The sequence below is a fragment of the Poecilia mexicana genome, unplaced genomic scaffold (genome assembly GCF_051168715.1).
Source record: "Poecilia mexicana isolate PSO_F unplaced genomic scaffold, ASM5116871v1 scaffold_18, whole genome shotgun sequence".
Taxonomy (NCBI): Eukaryota; Metazoa; Chordata; class Actinopteri; order Cyprinodontiformes; family Poeciliidae; genus Poecilia; species Poecilia mexicana.
Genome location: NW_028263387.1, coordinates 14,030,010 through 14,053,445, shown reverse-complemented (window position 1 = coordinate 14,053,445; position 23,436 = coordinate 14,030,010). Strand labels below are relative to the sequence as shown.

At 43.1% G+C, this 23,436-nt stretch overlaps 1 protein-coding gene and 1 long non-coding RNA gene across 3 annotated transcripts; one reads left to right on the top strand and one right to left on the bottom strand.

Moving 5' to 3' along the window:
• Positions 1-5,392: 5,392 nt before the first annotated feature.
• Positions 5,393-7,415, top strand: LOC148154080 (uncharacterized). Its single transcript, XM_088016035.1, has 2 exons — positions 5,393-7,241; positions 7,351-7,415. Exon 1 carries the CDS (start codon positions 5,393-5,395, stop codon positions 7,124-7,126), a length of 1,734 nt encoding a protein of 577 aa, XP_087872161.1. The 3' UTR covers positions 7,127-7,241; positions 7,351-7,415.
• Positions 7,416-17,040: 9,625 nt separating this feature from the next.
• LOC148154079 (uncharacterized) lies at positions 17,041-21,219 on the bottom strand. Of its 2 annotated transcripts, XR_015766187.1 has the most exons (4): positions 20,164-21,219; positions 19,289-19,382; positions 18,551-18,706; positions 17,041-17,754 (listed from the first exon to the last, which is right to left on the bottom strand). It is a non-coding gene; the product is annotated as an uncharacterized LOC148154079 (long non-coding RNA). The 2 variants fall into 2 exon arrangements; XR_015766186.1 differs by having other exon boundaries at positions 19,289-21,148.
• Between the last annotated feature and the right edge of the window lie 2,217 nt (positions 21,220-23,436).

The window sequence follows — 23,436 nt, the reverse complement described above, 5'->3', positions numbered from 1 at the left end:
GCCTCAACCACAACAACAGCGGCTCCAACCACAACCACAGCAGCGCCAACCACAACCACAGCTGCACCAACCACAACCACATCGGCTCCAACCACAACCACAGCTGCACCAACCACAACGACAGCTGCACCAACCACAACCACATCTGCTCCAACCACAACCACAGCTGCACCAACCACAACGACAGCAGCGCCAACCACAACAACAGCTGCACCAACCACAACCACAGCTGCACCAACCACAACCACAGCAGCGCCAACCACAACCACAGCTGCACCAACCACAACCACAGCTGCACCAACCACAACCACATCTGCTCCAACCACAACCACAGCTGCACCAACCACAACCACAGCTGCACCAACCACAACCACAGCTGCACCAACAACAACCACAGATGCGCCAACCACAACCACAGCTGCACCAACCACAACCACAGCAGCGCCAACCACAACCACAGCTGCAGCAACCACAACCACAGCAGCGCGAACCACAACCACAGCAGCACCAACCACAACCACAGCAGCGCCAACCACAACCACAGCTGCACCAACCACAACCATTGTTGCACCAACCACAACCACATCTGCTCCAACCACAACCACAGCTGAACCAACCACAACCACAGCTGCACCAACCACAACCACAGCAGCGCCAACCACAACCACAGCTGCACCAACCACAACCACAGCAGCGCCAACCACAACCACAGCTGCAGCAACCACAACCACAGCAACGCCAACCACAACCACATCGGCTCCAACCACAACCACAGCAGCGCCAACCACAACCACAGCTGCACCAACCACAACCACATCTGCTCCAACCACAACCACATCTGCTCCAACCACAACCACAGCTGCGCCAACCACAACCACAGCTGCACCAACAACAACCACAGCAGCGCCAACCACAACCACAGCTGCACCAACCACAACCACAGCAGCGCCAACCACAACCACAGCTGCAGCAACCACAACCACAGCAGCGCCAACCACAACCACATCGGCTCCAACAACAACCACAGCTGCACCAACCACAACTGCAGCTGCACCAACCACAACCACAGCTGCACCAACCACAACGACAGTAGCGCCAACCACAACCACAGCTGCACCAACCACAACCACATCTGCTCCAACCACAACCACATCTGCTCCAACCACAACCACAGCTGCACCAACCACAACCACATCTGCACCAAACACAACAACAGCTTCACCAACCACAACCACATCAGCGCCAACCACAACCACTGCAGCTCCAACCACAACAACAGCGGCTCCAACCACAACAACAGCGGCCCCAACCACAACCACAACGGTTCCAACCACAACGACAGCTGCACCAACCACAACCACAGCAGCTCCAACCACAACAACAGCAGCTCCAACCACAACAACAGCAGCTCCAACCACAACCACAGCTGCACCAACCACAACAACAGCGGCTCCAACCACAACGACAACAGCGCCAACCACAACAACAGCTGCACCAACCACAACCACATCGGCTCAAACCACAACCACAGCTGCACCAACCACAACCACAGCTGCACCAACCACAACCACATCTGCTCCAACCACAACCACAGCTGCACCAACCACAACCACAGCAGCACCAACCACAACCACAGCAGCGCCAACCACAACCACAGCTGCTCCAACCACAACCACAGCTGAACCAACCACAACCACAGCTGCACCAACCACAACCACAGCAGCGCCAACCACAACCACAGCTGCACCAACCACAACAACAGCTTCACCAACCACAACCACATCAGCGCCAACCACAACCACTGAAGCTCCAACAACAACCACAGCTGCTCCAACAACAACCACAGCAGTTCCAACCACAACCACAGCAGCTCCAACAACAACCACATCGGCTCCAACAACAACCACAGCAGCTCCAACCACAACCACAGCTGCACCAACCACAACAACAGCGGCTCCAACCACAACGACAACAGCGCCAACCACAACAACAGCTGCACCAACCACAACCACATCGGCTCCAACCACAACCACAGCTGCACCAACCACAACCACAGCTGCACCAACCACAACCACATCTGCTCCAACCACAACCACAGCTGCACCAACCACAACCACAGCAGCACCAACCACAACCACAGCAGCGCCAACCACAACCACAGCTGCTCCAACCACAACCACAGCTGAACCAACCACAACCACAGCTGCACCAACCACAACCACAGCAGCGCCAACCACAACCACAGCTGCACCAACCACAACCACAGCAGCGCCAACCACAACCACAGCTGCAACAACCACAACCACATCTGCTCCAACCACAACCACAGCTGCACCAACCACAACCACAGCTGCGCCAACCACAACCACTGCAGCTCCAACCACAACAACAGCGGCTCCAACCACAACAACAGCGGCCCCAACCACAACCACAACGGCTCCAACCACAACGACAGCTGCACCAACCACAACCACAGCAGCTCCAACCACAACCACAGCTGCACCAACCACAACCACATCTGCTCCAACCACAACCACAGCTGCACCAACCACAACCACAGCAGCACCAACCACAACCACAGCAGCGCCAACCACAACCACAGCTGCACCAACCACAACCATTGTTGCACCAACCACAACCACATCTGCTCCAACCACAACCACAGCTGAACCAACCACAACCACAGCTGCACCAACCACAACCACAGCAGCGCCAACCACAACCACAGCTGCACCAACCACAACCACATCTGCTCCAACCACAACCACAGCTGCACCAACCACAACCACAGCAGCGCCAACCACAACCATAGCTGCACCAACCACAACCACATCTGCACCAACCACAACAACAGCTTCACCAACCACAACCACAGCAGTGCCAACCACAACCACATCTGCTCCAACCACAACCACAGCTGCACCAACCACAACCACAGCAGCGCCAACCACAACCACAGCTGCACCAACCACAACCACAACAGCGCCAACCACAACCACTGCAGCTCCAACCACAACAACAGCGGCTCCAACCACAACAACAGCGGCCCCAACCACAACGGCTCCAACCACAACGACAGCTGCACCAACCACAATCACAGCAGCTCCAACCACAACCACAGCTGCACCAACCACAACCACAGCAGCTCCAACCACAACAACAACAGCTCCAACCACAACAGCCGCTCCAACCACAACCACAGATTCTCCAACCATAACAACTGCTGGACCAACCACAACAACAGCTGCACCAACCACAACCACAGCAGCGCCAACCACAACCACAGCTGCACCAACCACAACCACAGCAGCGCCAACCACAACCACAGCTGCACCAACCACAACCACATCTGCACCAACCACAACAACAGCTTCACCAACCACAACCACAGCAGTGCCAACCACAACCACAACTGCACCAACCACAACCACATCAGCGCCAACCACAACGACAGCTGCACCAACCACAACCACAGCAGCTCCAACCACAACCACAGCTGCACTAACCACAACCACAGCGGCTCCAACCACAACCACAGCGGCTCCAACCACAACCACAACGGCTCCAACCACAACGACAGCTGCACCAACCACAACCACAGCAGCTCCAACCACAACCACAGCTGCACCAACCACAACCACAGCGGCTCCAACCACAACCACAACGGCTCCAACCACAACAACAGCTGCACCAACCACAACCACAGCAGCGCCAACCACAACCACAGCTGCACCAACCACAACCACAGCTGCACCAACCACAACGACATCTGCTCCAACCACAACAACTACTGCTCCAACAACAACCACAACAGCACCAACCACAACCACAGCTGCTCCAACCACAACCACAGCTGCACCTACCACAACCACAGCTGCACCAACCACAACTACAGCAGCTCCAACCACAACCACAGCAGCTCCAACCACAACCACAGCAGCGCCAACCACAACCACAACTGCACCAACCACAACAGTGGCTCCAACCACAACCACATCATCGCCAACCACAACATCAGCGGCTCCAACCACAACAACAGCAGCTCCAACCACAACCACAGCTGCACCAACCACAACGACAACAGCTCCAACCACAACCACAGCAGCTCCAACCACAACCACAGCAGCGCCAACCACAACCACAACTGCACCAACCACAACAGTGGCTCCAACCACAACCACATCATCGCCAACCACAACATCAGCGGCTCCAACCACAACAACAGCAGCTCCAACCACAACCACAGCTGCACCAACCACAACGACAGCAGCTCCAACCACAACCACAGCTGCACCAACCACAACGACAGCAGCTCCAACCACAACCACAGTCGCTCCAACCACAACAACAGCTGCACCAACCACAACCACAGTAGCTCCAACCACAACAACAGCTACAACCACGGCAGCCCCACTTTCAACAACAGAATTTCCAGCCCTAATAAGGTTGCTCACTTTTAAGTCTGATGAAAATTTCACCTCAGATTTGGCAAACTCATCATCACCAGCATTCCAAACACTGTCTGGACACATAAGGAATCGTGTATGTTTACCCCTTTTACTCACATAACAATTTACATTGTGTTTTTTAAAATGAATTGTACTACATAAGTTGGTAACCTATTGTATGCTTTTGAATGATATTTTGTGTCTCTTTTCACCTAAATTAAAGAAAGTCATACTAATCTTATAGTGATTAAAAATGCTATTACTTGCATAGAATAGGTATAATCTCCCCATAGCATGACATTTAATTATTTTTCTTTTAATGAAGTATGTAGAATTTCTCTATAAACCAATATAGCAAAATGTATTAATTGTCCTAATTTTCTTTTGAAATTGTACACCTAACATATTTAGTTTTTCTTTTCATGTAGGTTGACCCACTTTTAAGAAAAGCTTTCCCTTCATTCCGAAAGACTGGAGCTATGATATTCAGGTAATTTCTTTGTATGTTGCTATATAACCAACTCCTTGTTCAGACTCTCAAACAATAACTAATTATATTTCTACTTTTGCAGGGCTGGATCAATCATCAACTATGTGGACCTTGAATTTGACCCATCATCTACTCCTAATGATACAGAAATTAAACAGGTTTTGGTTAATGAGGCTTCAAACATCACAGAATTCGACGTAATGACTGACACGATTGCCATTAGTGACCAAGGTAAGAAAAAATGAATAGAACATTAAATATTTATGCAAAGGATGAATGAAAGGAAGCACAGACCGAACTGCTTATGAAAAAAAAGATCAACACAAAATTTAAGGAAAACTTAGTTGAAAATTAGCTGATTATACAAATTTTAAGAAATGAAAAATACTTTTAATATCAGCGTTTATAAATGAAGTGTTCAGTTGTTCTTTTAAACTATGCATAATGTGTAATTATGATATACGATAAATGTTACAGGTTCTCTGACGACAACAACAGTTCCAACCACAACCACAGCTGCTCCAACCACAACAGCTGCTCCAACCACAACCACAGCATCTCCAACTACAACCACAACAGCTCCAACCACAACCACAGCTACTCCAACCACAACCACAACAGCTCCAACCACAACCACAGCTGCTCCAACTACAGCCACAACAGCTCCAACCACAACCACAGCTGCTCCAACCACAACCACAGCAGCTCCAACTACAACCACAGCTGCTCCCACTACAACCACAGCTGCACCAACCACAACCACAGCATCTCCAACTACAACCACAGCAGCTCCAACCACCACCACAGCTGCTCCACCTACAACCACAACAGCTCCAACCACAACCACAGTTGCTCCAACTACAACCACAGCTGCTCCCACTACAACCACAGCTGCACCAACCACAACCACAGCATCTCCAACTACAACCACAACAGCTCCAACCACCACCACAGCTGCTCCATCCACAACCACAGCTGCTCCAACTACAACCACAGCATCTCCAACTACAACCACATCTCCAACCACAACCACAACAGCTCCAACCACCACCACAGCTGCTCCATCCACAACCACAGCTGCTCCAACCACAACCACAGCATCTCCAACCACAACCACAACAGCTCCAACCACAATCACAGCTGCTCCATCCACAACCACAGCTGCTCCAACCACAACCACAGCATCTCCAACCACAACCACAACAGCTCCAACCACCACCACAGCTGCTCCATCCACAACCACAGCTGCTCCAACTACAACCACAGCATCTCCAACTACAACCACATCTCCAACCACAACCACAACAGCTCCAACCACCACCACAGCTGCTCCATCCACAACCACAGCTGCTCCAACCACAACAACAGCGGCTCCAACCACAACCACAACAGCTCCAACCACAATCACAGCTGCTCCATCCACAACCACAGCTGCTCCAACTACAACCACAGCATCTCCAACCACAACCACAACTGCTCCAACTACAACCACAGCATCTCCAACCACAACCACAGCTGCTCCATCCACAACCACAGCTGCTCCAACCACAACCACAGCATCTCCAACCACAACCACAACAGCTCCAACCACAATCACAGCTGCTCCAACCACAACCACAGCATCTCCAACCACAACCACAACAGCTCCAACCACCACCACAGCTGCTCCATCCACAACCACAGCTGCTCCAACTACAACCACAGCATCTCCAACTACAACCACATCTCCAACCACAACCACAACAGCTCCAACCACCACCACAGCTGCTCCATCCACAACCACAGCTGCTCCAACTACAACCACAGCATCTCCAACCACAACCACAACAGCTCCAACCACAATCACAGCTGCTCCATCCACAACCACAGCTGCTCCAACTACAACCACAGCATCTCCAACCACAACCACAACTGCTCCAACTACAACCACAGCATCTCCAACCACAACCACAGCTGCTCCAACCACAACCACAGCTGCTCCTACTACAACAACAGCATCTCCAACCACAACCACTGCTGCTCCAACTACAACCATAGCAGTTCCAACAACAACCACAGCTGCTCCAACAGCTGCTCCAACCATACCAACAGCAGCCCCATCTCTATCCACAATTGTTCCTCCAAATCCTCCCACAAATGCCCCCACAGTTGCCCCCACAGAGACAACTACTTTAAAAACTACAACTGAACCTCCTGCTCCAGTGTATGTTCTTGCAGCAACCATTATTGAACCATATGATGTACAACTGGAAAATAAATCCAGCAAATTGTTTAAAGATCTTGAGAAAAAAGTCAAAGAAACTGTAAGTACCAAACAGAAATGTGCCTATTCTACATTTGCAACGATTCAGTAAACATCTATTTTGAATGATACATTGTTCTTATGGTTTCACTCAATGTTTTGTTCCACAGTATGACATCATCTACAGAAAGAAGTTTGGATTCCGCTTCATTCGTAGTTTTGTCATTGCATTTAGGTAAGATTTAAAATGTTTGTTACTTCTTTTCTTTCTACAAGCATAATTATGATTTTAATAATGATTTACGTTATTTTAATAAAAAGAGCCAAAATACTATAGGTTGCTACTTTTTTATTTTCAGTTTTTTTCTTAACTTGCTTTATTTATGGTTATGTTGCAGAAGTTCTCTACGACTTTTTACACGAATGAATAGTACTGAAGCAGAAGTGGGGTTGGAGTTTAATAAAACTACTTCTGCTGAAAATCTCCCAAAAAATGAAGATGTACAACAAACCCTAGTCGACGCGATAAACAGCACTACGTTCAACGTTACATTCATTCCTAGCACCATCAGTCTAATAAGTAAGTAAAAGAGTTCTACACTACACAAGAACATAGCATTGTAGCTCTTTTTAGAAGCATTGATATTTGTCTTTTTGACCAGTTTACTTGTCTGTTTAATTTTGATGAAAACCAACAGGGACTCAATTTGTGACAAGTAATGGCTAATTTTATGTTATTTATGTTTCTGGTAGAAACACCTTTGGCAACCTCTGCTCCCACTACAAATACTACAACTACTAATGCAACTATGACAACCACCACCACAACAACAACTACTACAACTAAACCAAACACCACAACCCCCTCCACCACAACAACTACTACAACTAAAAATACCACCACAACCCCCTCCACCACAACAACAACTACTACAACTAAAAATACCACCACAACCCCCTCCACAACAACAACTACAACTAAACCAACCACCACAACAACAACAACTACAACTAAACCAACCACCACAACAACAACAACTACAACTAAACCAACCACCACAACAACAACAACTACAACTGTGGAGTCAACGGTGACAAAGCGACTGACTTTTAGGTCAGCAGGAGAGACATTTACCACCGAGTTGCTGGACCCAAAATCTACAGCTTTCATAAATCGAGCTGGCCTTTTGAAGACCCATGTAAGTATTTGAGATGGCTGTGAAATATTTGCATTAGTGCATAAAACATTTAACTAAATGAAATAATGCATCAAGTTTTCTTTCTTCATATCTGTGTGCTTTGGCAGCAAATATAAAATATCCATACAATGTCACACAGACTCAAAAACATGTTCCATGTTTATTTTTTGCATGAATCGAAAAACAATGATGAAAAAAAAAATTGGTTTGAACATGTTTTATCAAGCCAATATGACGAGCTGGCAATATGACATGAGAAATTGTTCTGGATCGATTTGAATTCCCTTTACTGCTTTTACACGAGCTTCAAGCCTGATTCCTGCAATTATATTTTGAAGTATCCAATGTTAAAATTCACCATTAATAGAAAAACACTTTTTTGTCTTTCTGCAGCTTGTACCACTCTTCCGGGCAACGTTCTCTTCTTACCGCAATTTCATTGTGATTTCATTCAGGTATGAGTTGCATATAAATTCTGAAGACTGATTAATATGAATGTGCGCAGATTAACTGAAATGTTCTTACCTCTGCAGTAATGGATCAATCATCAACAACATTGACCTTGAATTTGCAACAGCATCCCAACCCAATAGCGCCCAAATTAGAGATGTTTTGGTGAAAGCAAATTCAACCGTCACAGCTTTCAACATTGACATCACTTCCATTTTTGTGGATGGCGCACGTAAGTTAAACATTCAAACTATAGAAAATATAGATTAACACGTTAAGGATACAAGATCTATGACATCAAGAAGGAGTTTATTGATGTAAAAGGTTTTTTTTGTCTTATTTTACGCACAGAAACATCAAGTGGAACAAGCCACACAATCAGCCTCATCACTGCATTCAGCTTGATCCTGTTGTCATGGCTTCTTTCAACACAGCAATAACGTCTCTGCTGGTTTCCAAAGGAAAATCTGCATGAAAATCTCAATTATTGCTTGTATGAGCAAGAATGTTGTTCTAATTCCGGACCAAGAGTCACTTTGAACTTTAAAACATTCATTGAAACTTGATAATTTCCTCATGTCAATTTTGTTTTATTTATGCAAAACTAATTATTCTGTGTCATTGAATTAATTTATTATCTTTAAAATTAAACATGAAGGTATTTCTTGAAGGATTATTTAGTTTGGTCAATATTTCTCTCTCAATAAATATTGTAGGATTTACCAAAAATAAGCTGTCTGAGCAATGTATTGTATGATTGTCCAGTTTTTCTTTTCCTTTTAATTGTATTTATAACACTAAGTATTCTTTAAAGTGTATACCTGTCAGTTTAATAAAAATAAGACAATAATGCAGTGGAATCGTTTTTATATTTTAAATTATCTTTTCTCCTCTCCGTCTGAAGTTACAAACCAAACTTATCATTTTACCTTAGTTAGAATTAAACATTATTTCGATTTACTAAACTACATGATTTGTGTCAAGCCTTTAGGGTTTTCTTCCACAGGTTTTCACACAACATTTTGCTGGAGTTCTGGCCCATTCCTCCTGATGAGAGTTGGTGGGTCTGAGTCCATTTTGTAGGCCACCTCACTTGCACACACCTTGTCAGATCTTCCCACAATTTCTCCATAGGAATGAGATCAGGGCTTTGATGGCCACACAAACACTGCAAAAAAATAAATAAAATAAAAATTACCATAGAAAATACATGGAATTACAATAACCCAATGAGCATACATTTCAAGTGATTTTGACAGTCAGGAAATGTCGTAAATACAGAAATCTATTGTAGAAATCTAAGTAATTGTAAAATTTATAGACATATTTTTTAATATTGCCAGCAGTTAATTACCCTAAAATTAACTGTATTAATCGGCTAAAATTTGAAATTTTGCTGATGTTTATATCTATGATGTAACCAGATTGCAAAAGTAAATTTTACAAAGACTAGAATGATCTTGTGACATTTTAGTTTCTTAATTTATACCATTTTAAAATCGCACTGAAATCTCAAAGGTTGAACAGGCATTGAACTGGCAATCCACCGATTGCAAGGTGAATTCCTATAACTGACGCCACCATCATTATGAAAGGCTTTCATTAAATTATGTGTGACCTTGGGTAACAGCTTTAGATCCTCTTTTTAACCAGATCACACAGATAAGTTTGTAAAAATTGACAGAGGCACTGATGCAGATTAAAAACAGTTTATTGAATTCACAAATGTTTCATGAGCAAAAATAGTCACGATTTATTTTATTATACCAAGTGACCACAAGTGGGAGTCTATATTGGCCCTGGGATCCAGCAGAAAAATAATTAAAACCCAATTAGATAAAATTACACTGTTTGGGGGAGGAATAATAAAGAAAACACAAATACAACTAAATGCACCTAAGTGTTCCCCAACAAAAACACACTCAGAAATTTCTGGTGAATACAGCAAAAGGGGGGAAAAAAACAAACAAACTCCCCTTCCACTAGTCTCCTCAATCTAAAAACAGCTTAGGACCCAGGGACAGCATAGGTCCCGGTTTAAAACAAGCCAGGGGGCTGGACAATAGAAACTCCCTTTCCCTAAACAAAAGAAAAAAAGAAAGAAAAAAAAAGGAAAGACAGTCATTTTAATCAACAATAACTATCCAAAAATAAGTAAACTAAAACAAAACTGAAACAAATCAAAGACTGAAAAAATAAAAAACTGAAACAGCAGCAGGCCAACCTACACACAAAAGAGATCCAATTAGACAAGAACATTAAACAGCCAGATTATAAGAAACGGCCCTTACTAGTGATGGGTCCGGTCTACTAGTCGGCGCATGCGTCAAGCCCACAGACCAAAACCCGTGTCGGTCCGCGTATTGGTTTCAAGTCACGGGACCGATACAGGAAATTACATTAATGCGCCAAACTGAGTTTATAAGGAAGCGAATCTGTCAAAAGCATTTGCCAAACAAATTCTTGATCTTTTACGGTACAGCGTCACATATGGAGCAGCCTCAAACGAAAGGTTTCCGCAGTGTGGGACCATTTTGATCTTATATTGGAAAATAAATTTGTTTTCAATTTTGTTGTTTCATCCGATTCTTGCCAGTTTCTACTTGATCTATCTGAATCCAAATTCAGCTGAAAATGACTCTGTTTGCTTTCATATTATTCTGCAGGTTAAGTGCCGCATATGTTTGACTAAACTGTCTTATTTAAATAAATCCGCCTCCTCAATGTTGAGGCATTACTAGGCCAGGCATGAGAATGAGGTGCCAGATACACCTAGGATGAACTACATACAGCCAGTCTACAAATTACTCAGTTGCTTTTTATAAATTATTTCATAAATAGTGAACCCTCGCTATAACGCCGTTCATCTTTCACGGTATCGCAGCTTTTTTTGTGCAGTTTTTTTTTTTTTTTCCCCCACAGTGTTCTGCGTCCTGATTGACCCCATGATTGGTAAAAACAGTCTCCGCGCTTCTTCTCTACCCGAGTGCCAATAAAGTTACGTTATTGAATACAGATTGGCCATTTAGGAGATGGAAACTGAAACTTTGAATGCCTGCTGGAAAAAACTGGCCAGAATCAGCGCAGAACCCGACCGGAGGCTCGTTTGACGAGATCCATCGCTCTGTCGTAGGAAGTTCTGTCAAAAAAGCGTAACAGGCCAAATTTCAAAATGTAAAAAACTTAAATATCTGTGGGGGAGAAAAAAAACAGTCCACAAGCATCCTCATTCCAAACACATTAACTTAAATATTCACTTTATGGTATGTTCACATTTTTATCGACTGCATGTCAAATATATTTCAAATTTAACTGAAGACTACACAATATAATATTCAATAAAATACAACGACTTAAATCTTATTGTATAGACTAGGTCATCAAATCACTACGTTGCCTGTAGGAATTTTTAATGTCCAGCAGGTGTCGGTATTCAGTGACAGTGTCTAGACAGAATCGACACAGTTTTGCTATGGATCGAAACGGTACATAACGCCTCATCTACCCATCACTAGCCCTTACCTTCTCTAAAGTGAAACCACTAAACGGCGCTCTTGACGTCACTCTCTAAAGTATGTTTCCTACAACAATCAGTGGAGGAATCAGAAATAAATTCTAAACTCATCTCAGGATTAATGTTAGACATATCTCTGCACGAGTCATCAGCCTGTATCTCATCTCCTCAGCGATCTACCTGATTTTAAATGTAAACGCCGATTACCTGTCTCCCTAACGAGCCAGCTGCGCTCCATCACAGCGTCTTCCATATTTGGACAAGAGGAAGAGGGCGCAGCAGCACACATTCGGGGAGGGCAATATGCCCCGGCTACATATGTATTTGGGATTATTTAATTTTATGCCGACTACAGATTTGTCATACATTAAGTCATACATATTAGGCCCTGCTGCTTGAACAAAGCTGAAGTTGGTTTTTAATTGTATAGCTTCCAATTCGTCAGCATCTTTAATTTACTCTAACTAAAAAACTACAACACCTAGACTCTTCAAACCTGGATTAGATAATCCTCAACTAATAGCAGAATATTTAAAACCAAGTGTGGGATTTGTGAAACCTTTATCTGATTTGTGAAACTTCAATAACGAGCAGTTCTAGTGTTGTCCAAAAGCATACAAATTGTGAAATCAACTTTAACTGAAGTGTCACAAATCACACACTTGGTTTAAAATATTATGCTATTAGTTGAGAATAATCTACGGAGTTTGTCATTTTGTTATTGTGTTAAACAGCAGGGTTTACAGTTAATGAAGTTACTGTTATTTGTCATTTTCTAGTCAATCTCTGGAACTATCTCCCACCAACTCACTCAAACTGGCTCTTGTAAATATTTGATCGTTAACACCAAAAGGTTTACTAATTAATGACTTCATCACCGAGCATAATATTGATGTTATGTTCCTGACAGAAACATGGTTGGATGACAATACTGAATCACCTGTACTAATTGAATCAGCGCCTCCTAACTACAATTGTTTTAAGTGAGAACAGAAAGCATATAAAAGGAGGAGGCGTGGCTTTTATATTCAAGAATATCATAAATTGTAACAAAATCTCTTTGGGCCATTTCACCTCTTTTGAGTATCTGTGTATTGAGGTCAAAGGCCATAAACGAACTTTAACACTAACTTCATGCAAAACTCCAACATCTGTAGAAAACTTCTTTGCTGATTTTAATGAACTTTTATCTCTCATATGTATTGATTATGATTGTTTGATAATTGTTGGTGACTTCAACATTCATATTGACAAACCCCAAGACAGAGGGGCAAAAAAGCTGTGCAATATTCTAGATAATTTTGGTCTAATTCAACAACCCACAATCGAGGTCACGCACTGGACCTGGATCTCAGTAAGGGTGTGAATATTTCCAATGTTTCTGTAACTGATGTCGCCCTCTCGGATCACTTCCCTGTTATCTTTGAAAGAAACAATAAAGATTCACTCACTTAGCCAAAAAGCTACTATCACAAAACGTTCTTTCACAGAAAACACAGCAGAAACATTTAATCAAATCTACTCTTCTTAAGCAGTAGTGATGTAGATGAGTTGGTGTATAGCTTTCATTCTAAATTTTCAGATATGTGCCGAGGAGCTATCATAAACAGCAGAGAACAGATTCGAGGTGAGGCAGGCAGTTTTCTTGCCTCATGGCAGGGGGCGCTCATGATTCCAGACATTGGTCTTGGACTCCACGTCTGCAGAACAAGAGACGGCGAGCAAGCAAGCAAAGAAGTCAAGTGCAGCGATATATTTATTGTTTTCTCCTCTCTTCCGACGTCAATATGGATGACTACATTTTTACACTTAAGCAGTTTTCTCAAGTGGATTTTCAATCGAAGCAGGAAATAAGTAAATGAAGACCAACACCGGAGCTGAAAGGTTTACTTCAAACTACGAGACAGAAGGGTGCCCGCTAGTTTCAAACGGAAAGACTGGCTTTGTGGATGTCCTGTTAGAAACGGCCTTTTCTGCTTTACTTACCTTCTTTTCTCAACTTGTGGCACTGTGTGGACTCGGATTGGATTTTATGACAAATGATTTGCTAAGAAGCTAGATCAGTCTTGGCTTGGCTTTGGTTGAACTGATACTTTTGTGCAAAATGAGCGGCGCATGGACTTCATTTATAAGTAAAGGTAAGACGACAATATTATTTTAGTTTAATGACAAGTGCGTTTTATGAGCCACAGTTTGTATGTGCAAAGAATGCAGACAAGAAACATAACCCGCAGATTAGCTAATAGCAGCGATAGCTATAATCTACCACATCGGTCACTTATTAATAATCACAAAATAAACATTAAGCGTAAAAACACACAACTGTAACAAACTGAATGTTGTGTTCTTTGTGTGGGAAATGTTTGAGTGTTTTTTGGTGTTGAATCCTGAAACATTAATGGCGTTGTCAGTTGCTATGGCAACGAGTTTGCTTGTACCTTGGCCGATACAGAGAGCGAGAAAGACGCGATCTTAAATTGTCCTTCGGCAGTTTTTCCCTTTGCTGTGAAGCATAGAACTAAATTAATAACACCTACATTTCCAAGTTTCATTGAGTTAACGGCTCTGGATGACATGTAAAATAGTCGTTTTGCCCTCCAGCGTTGTCAGCATGCACGAAATTTCCGTATGTAAACAATAGCATGCAGGGTGTCTAGATTTGTATAGTTAGGGTGCGTTTACACTGCAGCCTGAAGTGACCCAATTCCGATTGTTTTGACGTAATGCGACTGTGCATCTTTTACAGTGCACTGTAAAAGAAGAAAGAAAATTAACCGTAATTTTACGGTGGAATTATGGCAACTCAAGCTGCCGGCATTTTACCGTAAAATCTATGTCTTTTTTGTTTGTTTATTTATTTATTATTATTATTATTATTATTTTATTTTTATTTTTTACAGTGAAATGATAAAAAAAGACTATGATAATTTACTTTGTGATGCTGACGGCTTGTATGTATGACCAGGTAGTCTTAAACCACAGCGGACACGTCCGCACAAAATGACTCTGCAGTTGTTGCCGTCTGTCAGAGATGCTAAGTACAGCGCCCAGCCAGCATACCCATGTGGGCCCCATATGGGATAAAAGAGGGCTGCCAATATGGGCCCCAAATGGGTTTGTCCGCGGGTTCCATGGTGGCCCCACATGGGTTTGCCCAGGTAATTTAAATGGGTGCTGACTGGGTTTTGAGTGGGGCCCAGATGGGTAACTTACATGAGGCCCATCTGGGCCCCACTTGGGAGCTTTCATGAATTTTTACCTGGGCCCCAACTAGGTCTAAACTGGGCTAGAATATGGGTACCAAGTGGGTTTGTCCGCGGGTTCCATGGTGGCCCCACATGGGTTTGCCCAGGTAATTTAAATGGGTGCTGACAGGGTTTTGAGTGGGGCCCAGATGGGTAACTTACATGAGGCCCATCTGGGCCCCACTTGGGAGCTTTCATGAATTTTTACCTGGGCCCCAACTGGGTCTAAACTGGGCTAGAATATGGGTACCACGTGGGTTTGTCCGCGGGTTCCATGGTGGCCCCACATGGGTTTGCCCAGGTAATTTAAATGGGTGCTGACTGGGTTTTCAGTGGGGCCCAGATGGGTAACTTACATGAGGCCCATCTGGGCCCCACTTGGGAGCTTTCATTAATTTTTACCTGGGCCCCAACTGGGTCTAAACTGGGCTAGAATATGGGTACCAAGTGGGTTTGTCCACGGGTTCCATGGTGGCCCCACATGGGTTTGCCCAGGTAGATTTAAATGGGTGCTGACTGGGTTTTCAGTGGGGCCCAGATGGGTAACTTACATGAGGCCCATCTTGGCCCCACTTGGGAGCTTTCATTTTTACCTGGGCCCCAACTGGGTCTAAACTGGGCTAGAATATGGGCACCAAGTGGGTTTGTCCGCGGGTTCCATGGTGGCCCCACATGGGTTTGCCCAGGTAATTTAAATGGGTGCTGACTGGGTTTTGAGTGGGGCCCAGATGGGTAACTTACATGAGGCCCATCTGGGCCCCACTTGGGAGCTTTCATTAATTTTTACCTGGGCCCCAACTGGGTCTAAACTGGGCTAGAATATGGGTACCAAGTGGGTTTGTCCACGGGTTCCATGGTGGCCCCACATGGGTTTGCCCAGGTAGATTTAAATGGGTGCTGACTGGGTTTTCAGTGGGGCCCAGATGGGTAACTTACATGAGGCCCATCTTGGCCCCACTTGGGAGCTTTCATTTTTACCTGGGCCCCAACTGGGTCTAAACTGGGCTAGAATATGGGTACCAAGTGGGTTTGTCCACGGGTTCCATGGTGGCCCCATATGGGTTTGCCCAAGTAATTTAAATGTGTGCTGACTGGGTTTTCAGTGGGGCCCAGATGGGTAACTTACATGAGGCCCATCTTGGCCCCACTTGGGAGCTTTCATTTTTACCTGGGCCCCAACTGGGTCTAAACTGGGCTAGAATATGGGTACCAAGTGGGTTTGTCCACGGGTTCCATGGTGGCCCCATATGGGTTTGTCCAAGTAATTTAAATGTGTGCTGACTGGGTTTTCAGTGGGGCCCAGATGCCTCATTCCAGTAGGAACAATGGGGTCTTTCTCACCTAACCTGAAAGTGAATTACATTAATAGATATACAATCTTAATCAACAAACCAAAGTATTAAAATGCTTTAGCACAAAACCTGCATTAAAGAAAAAGAGATGAAAAATGTCTTTTGGTCAAGGTTTTTATTTGGTAATTTAAAATATTGTCAGTTTTTTTTAACTCGTCAATTATAAGAGCTTTATTAACACAGAGCAAATGATGCCACAAGAAATGCACTGGTAAAAGAAATCTACAAAATTATTCATATTGCAGATTTGAAAATAACAGAAACTAGTTTAATATAACAAATGTATAAACATAGATCTATATCTAGATATACAATTATCTATATAACTAGATTTCTAGCTATGTAAATATATATTTATCTCTATATATATAGATCTATATATATAGTTATATTTCTAAATAACTATATCTTGTTATCTAGATAACTATGCATCTAGTTATGTAAATATGTATAGATACATAAATGTATATAGATCTATATCTAGATATGCAACTATATAGATAGATCTGTACATCTATATATAAATACATATAAATATATATCAATACACACACACACACACACCTACATAGCTCTTTCACACTACATTTTTGTCAAATATTTTTAATAACCTATATGCCACACTTGAAAGCTCTCATACATCATTGTAACTGTCCATCTTGGAACCTGCCCACCTGAGTCTGAGCTGGCTGCCTCCCTAGTCGCTCTAACTTTTCTATTTCCACCTCTGTCCGGGGCTCCAGTAACCCACTTCGAGTGCCTTTTCCGTATCTTTGTGTGATTCCGTGGATGGATCCATTTCTTTTAAGTGCCCCTAAAAAACAAGCAAAGGTAGAAATTGCATTAGTGTTTTACTTTTAGTACAATGTAACATTAATGAAATGTGCATCTCTTCCCCTTCAAGGGGCAGAAATGCTTGCAGGGATCTGCCAAAATCAAAGCACTCTCGAGTCATTATTATTATGTACATAGAGGTGTGCAGATCGATCAGCAATCATAATCGGTTAATTTCCGTGAAAATGTGTTTGATTGGTGATCGCTGATCACGGCCTCTTGTTGCAGATCACCTGTATCTCATTCGCAGCCTGCATGTGCAGCTGATCTACTCTTTCCGTCACACTGCGCAGACTTTTTAATTTTGCCAGATAACATGTTATCATTTATACCTAAAGTGAAAAAATAACAGCCAATCCAGATGATCGGCAGAGATGGGCCCCATGGGTGATCGCTATCAGAATTGGAAGCAAAAAACCTGATCGGAGCATCCCTAGTACACACACTATATTCTTATTGTAAATTTAAAATATATTAATGTATATAAATCAACTACTGACATAAAGGTTCTATCATGGTCTTGTATATTTTGTTAATACTGTTTGAAATGCAAACAATATTACCTTCAAATTTTGTCAGCAATCAAATCTTTAAGTTCTTGAGAGCACAGTGAAAGAATACTATGTGAATTAAACCAAAAATTGAAGTCTCAGTTTTTAATCTTAAAAAAAAAAAATAAAAATAAAAAAAAATTACTAAAAATGAACAGAAGGCATAAGACAACCAAAATTAACAAATGTTCAAGAAAAAAAGTGAATATAAAAACTGATCTTTACCATACAAAACATCAGAGACGCAGGTCCCGGAACTTGTTTCCTATGTCGGCCAAACAGGTTGAACTGGAGGGCCAATTCAGGGGACATGAGGAATCGCACAGCTTGTTGTACTGCATCATCTAAGGACCCTCCTCCAATTTCTGCAACCATGACAACCTTAAGTATAATGACAATTACAAGACAACATTTTAAAATCAGGACACATGATACATTTAGTTTTTATTAATTGATTTGTTATAAGCTATATATCGTTTCACACATATATAGCTTATAAGCTTACTTTTATACATGGACAAAATGCCAATTGTTAAAGTCTGTATCAATTTAAGTCAATAAATTTTGAAGGATTAGAAGGAAAAAGTAAAGCAAGGAGAACCAAATGGGTAAAAGAACTGAGAGCAGCTCAAACGACAACCAGGGAGACAGAAGATCTAGAGCAGTGGTTCCTAACCTTTTTTGAGGTACCGAACCCCCCAGTTTCATATGCGCATTCACCGAACCCCGCTTCCCCCCTCCTTGCCCCATCCCTGCCCCATCCCTGTGCTCCTCCGCAGCTGGCTAAGCAATGTAACGTGATCCTCCGCAGCAAATGATGGCAAAGCGGCACATCACGACTTTACACAAGTTTTTTTTCCCTCCGCGGCAGAGGCTCCGCCGAACCCCTGGGGTTCGATCGAACCCAGGTTAAGAACCACTGATCTAGAGTTGTGTGTTACAGAAGTCCCTGTTCCACGTTACCTTCTACGTCGCTTTTCTGGAATATCATTATCTCTTTGAAGATCTGATGTCACTTCTGCCCTTGCAAGCCTTCTTCACGCTTCTCCATAGTAGTCTGTAGAAAATAATTTTTTAAAAAGTATTAAAACATTGGTAAATCTAAAGCTCCCATTTGCATTGACCAAACAAATGGCTAGTTGAGACCTAAACACCCACTTGTCATGTTTTTTGCAGTCAAACGATGACAGAATAAAACGCTTTAAAATGTCACTTACACAATAAAACAAACATGATTTTAAAATATTTACTACTATGCCTTCATTCTATTTACAAAAAAGCTTTTATGCCAAATATACTGAAACCACATGGGCCCCATTTCGTGTTGCCCATTTCTGTCCCATTCTCAGTTAGCCCACAATAATGCTGAATACAGTCTACATTTAGCCCAAATGGGCTGACAATATGGGTCCCATTTTAGGTTAAACATATGGGCCTCGTGTAGTTAGCCCAGACAAAACCCATGCCCATTCATCATTACCTATCTAGCCCATAACGACACGATTCAATGCAGTTTCATGAAAAAAAATAATAATAATAATTAAAAATGCACAATTAATGGATCCCAGCTATGCATGCTGGCTTAATTGGCTGCGAGAAAGATTGTTAAAAACCCATGTACACAGAATGAAAGCGAAGTAGTTACTCTTTATAAATAATGTAAGTGGTTTTATCGTGTACTTTAAAAGCAACCTCCGCTAGCAACGTAGATTCATTAGTGAACCGATTTTATTCTGCCGCGTTGGCGCTCAAATTTACCGGTGAATGGCGCCGCAGCGTATTTGAAAATGATCTGGCCCAGAACAGTTTGAAATCGCTCTGCATCCAAATATTCTTACCTCAATAATGGCAGATGACTTATTGTGTGTGTTTTAACAATATAAAAAAAATCACCTAAAAGAAAAAAAAAAACAAAAAAAAAAGAAGAAACAACTAATTAGGTCTTTCGGGGTACTCCGGTCATCCGAACCATTACGAGCAACAAATGTTTTAACTAGCGATTTAAAATCTCTCCCTAAAATTTGATACAATACAGACAAAACAGACAGAAGTGTACTTACAGATTCTTTAGTAGAAGGCCAGCGAACCTGCAGACTCCGCGCCAACGGACTGATGGGACTACGTTTGATTTTGAAACCGCATATCCATCCGCCGTTAACAATTGTACGTTCTCCAAGAAACACGAGATTAATTTTGAGAGTAATACATCGGTTTAACAAATGTAAAACCGATGTAGCACTCACAAATTTTCTCAATAAAAATAAATAAATATAGTCGTCCTTATTCAAATGTGTTTTGGAACTACTTTCTTTAGTGGATGTGTAAAGTGTCTACTTCAATTCACCAACCTTTATTGGCAACGGTGCCAGAGAAAAATTGAACAAAAAGGTTAAAAAGATTATTGAAAAAAGATTAAAAGATATAAAAATAATCATTAATAGAAATGTTTAGGTTTTTTTTATTTTATTTATGCTGACAACTTGGAAAATGTTTACAGATGAAAAAACAGATGCTAAAAATTTTGTTTTGTTTGAATTAATTTTCTAAACATTTTGTAATATTTTTCACGATGATCTGATCTGAACTATTTCTCCAAATAAGAATTAAGTCCTTCTGTGAAAAAGCTGCAATGAACACTTTGGATGTCTGAACATCCAATTGATAATAAAATTAAATTAAATTACATTTAAAAAAAGAAGCAAGGACAAAAGTCCACTCTGAACCATTACCTATTTTGAGTGAGCAGCAGAAAATTATGCATATTTAAAACAGATAATGTCACAAAAATGTTAGGACATCTGGACTGTTCTAGTGTAAAATAATAAAAAGAAAAATGCTAGGACTTCAAAATGTAGCTTGAACAATACTGAACTGGTTTAAAAAATAAAGTATTGAAGCATATTTTGATCTTCTGGAACCCTAGTGTAATGTCGGTGTTAGTAAATGAGCCAGACACAGAAATCATGTAGTGAGCATGGTTCAAATACAATACCTCTTTATGACCTCCAAGACGAGGTAACCATCAAAGGAGAGCTTTTCATTTTGTAGAAAGCTTATACAATTGTTTCAACAATTTACCTTTTATCAGCTCCAATACAGGCCAACTGAGTAACAATTTCCTTAGCTAAAGGCCATCAATCTGACATCTCATAATATTTTTCAAAGTTTTTATAATCTTGCTCTTGCAGCTTTTGCTTTTGACATATAGTGAAAAGTTTAAAAGTGACAGGGTAACCACATTGTCTAATCAGATTTTAAATTTTTTTTTCCCATTACCCCACATGAAAAAGGATTAAGGTCTACATATTCCTGCCCAGGTCTAACCCATGTATGGTCAGCCCATGCTTATGTCATGTGGGTTCAATGTGGTCAGCTTCCCATGTTGGGCCCATGATACTGAAACTACATGGGCCCCACATAGTGTTGCCCACTTCTGCCCCATCCCCAGTTAGCCCACATAAAAATGGAATGGGGCCTACATACGCATGCCCAGGTCTAACCCATGTACGGTCAGCCCATACTTATCGCATGTGGGTTGAATGTGGTCAGCCCACATGGGCTTCCCATGTTGGGCCCGTGATACTGAAACTACATGGGCCCCACATAGTGTTGCCCATTTTTGCCCCATCCCCAGTTAGCCCACATAAAAATGGAATGGGGCCTACATATGTATGCCCAGGCCCAACCCATGTACAGTCAGCCCGTGCTTATGTCATGTGGGTTCAATGCAGTCAGCCCATATGGGTCCCACATAGTGTTGCCCATTTCTGCCCAATCCCCAGTTAGCCCACATAAAAAAGGATGGGGCAGAAGTGGGCAACACTATGTGGGGCCCATGTAGTTTCAGTATCACGGGCCCAACATGGGAAGCCCATGTGGGCTGACCACATTAAACCCACATGAGATAAGTATGGGCTGACCGTACATGGGTTGGACCTGGGCATGCGTATGTAGGCCCCATTCCTTTTTTATGTGGGCTAACTGGGGATGGGGCAGAAGTGGGCAACACTATGTGGGGCCCATGTAGTTTCAGTATCATGGGCCCAACATGGGAAGCCCATGTTGGTTGACTGCATAGAATCCAGATAAGCATGGGCTGACCGTACATGGGTTGGACCTGGGCAGGAAAATGTAGACCCTAATCCCCAGTTAGCCCACATAAAAAAGGAATGGGGCCTACATACGCATGCCCAGGTTCAACCCATGTACGGTCAGCCCATACTTATCTCATGTGGGTTCAATGTGGTCAGCCCACATGGGCATCCCATGTTGGGCCCGTGATACTGAAACTACATGGGCCCCACATAGTGTTACCCACTTCTGCCCCATCCCCAGTTAGCCCACATAAAAAAGGAATGGGGCCTACATACGCATGCCCAGGTTCAACCCATGTACGGTCAGCCCATACTTATCTCATGTGGGTTCAATGTGGTCAGCCCACATGGGCATCCCATGTTGGGCCCGTGATACTGAAACTACATGGGCCCCACATAGTGTTACCCACTTATGCCCCATCCCCAGTTAGCCCACATAAAAAAGGAATGGGGCCTACATACGCATGCCCAGGTTCAACCCATGTACGGTCAGCCCATACTTATCTCATGTGGGTTCAATGTGGTCAGCCCACATGGGCTTCCCATGTTGGGCCCGTGATACTGAAACTACATGGGCCCCACATAGTGTTGCCCACTTCGGCCCCATCCCCAGTTAGCCCACATAAAAAAGGAATGGGGCCTACATACGCATGCCCAGGTTCAACCCATGTACGGTCAGCCCATACTTATCTCATGTGGGTTCAATGTGGTCAGCCCACATGGGCATCCCATGTTGGGCCCGTGATACTGAAACTACATGGGCCCCACATAGTGTTACCCACTTCTGCCCCATCCCCAGTTAGCCCACATAAAAAAGGAATGGGGCCTACATACGCATGCCCAGGTTCAACCCATGTACGGTCAGCCCATACTTATCTCATGTGGGTTCAATGTGGTCAGCCCACATGGGCTTCCCATGTTGGGCCCATGATACTGAAACTACATGGGCCCCACATAGTGTTGCCCACTTCTGCCCCATTCACAGTTAGCCCACATTAATGCTGAATGGGGCCCATA

Coding starts and splice junctions, on each gene's coding strand:
- LOC148154080 (XM_088016035.1), top strand. CDS start 5,393: ATGATATACGATAAATGTTACAGGTTCTCTGACGACAACAACAGTTCC.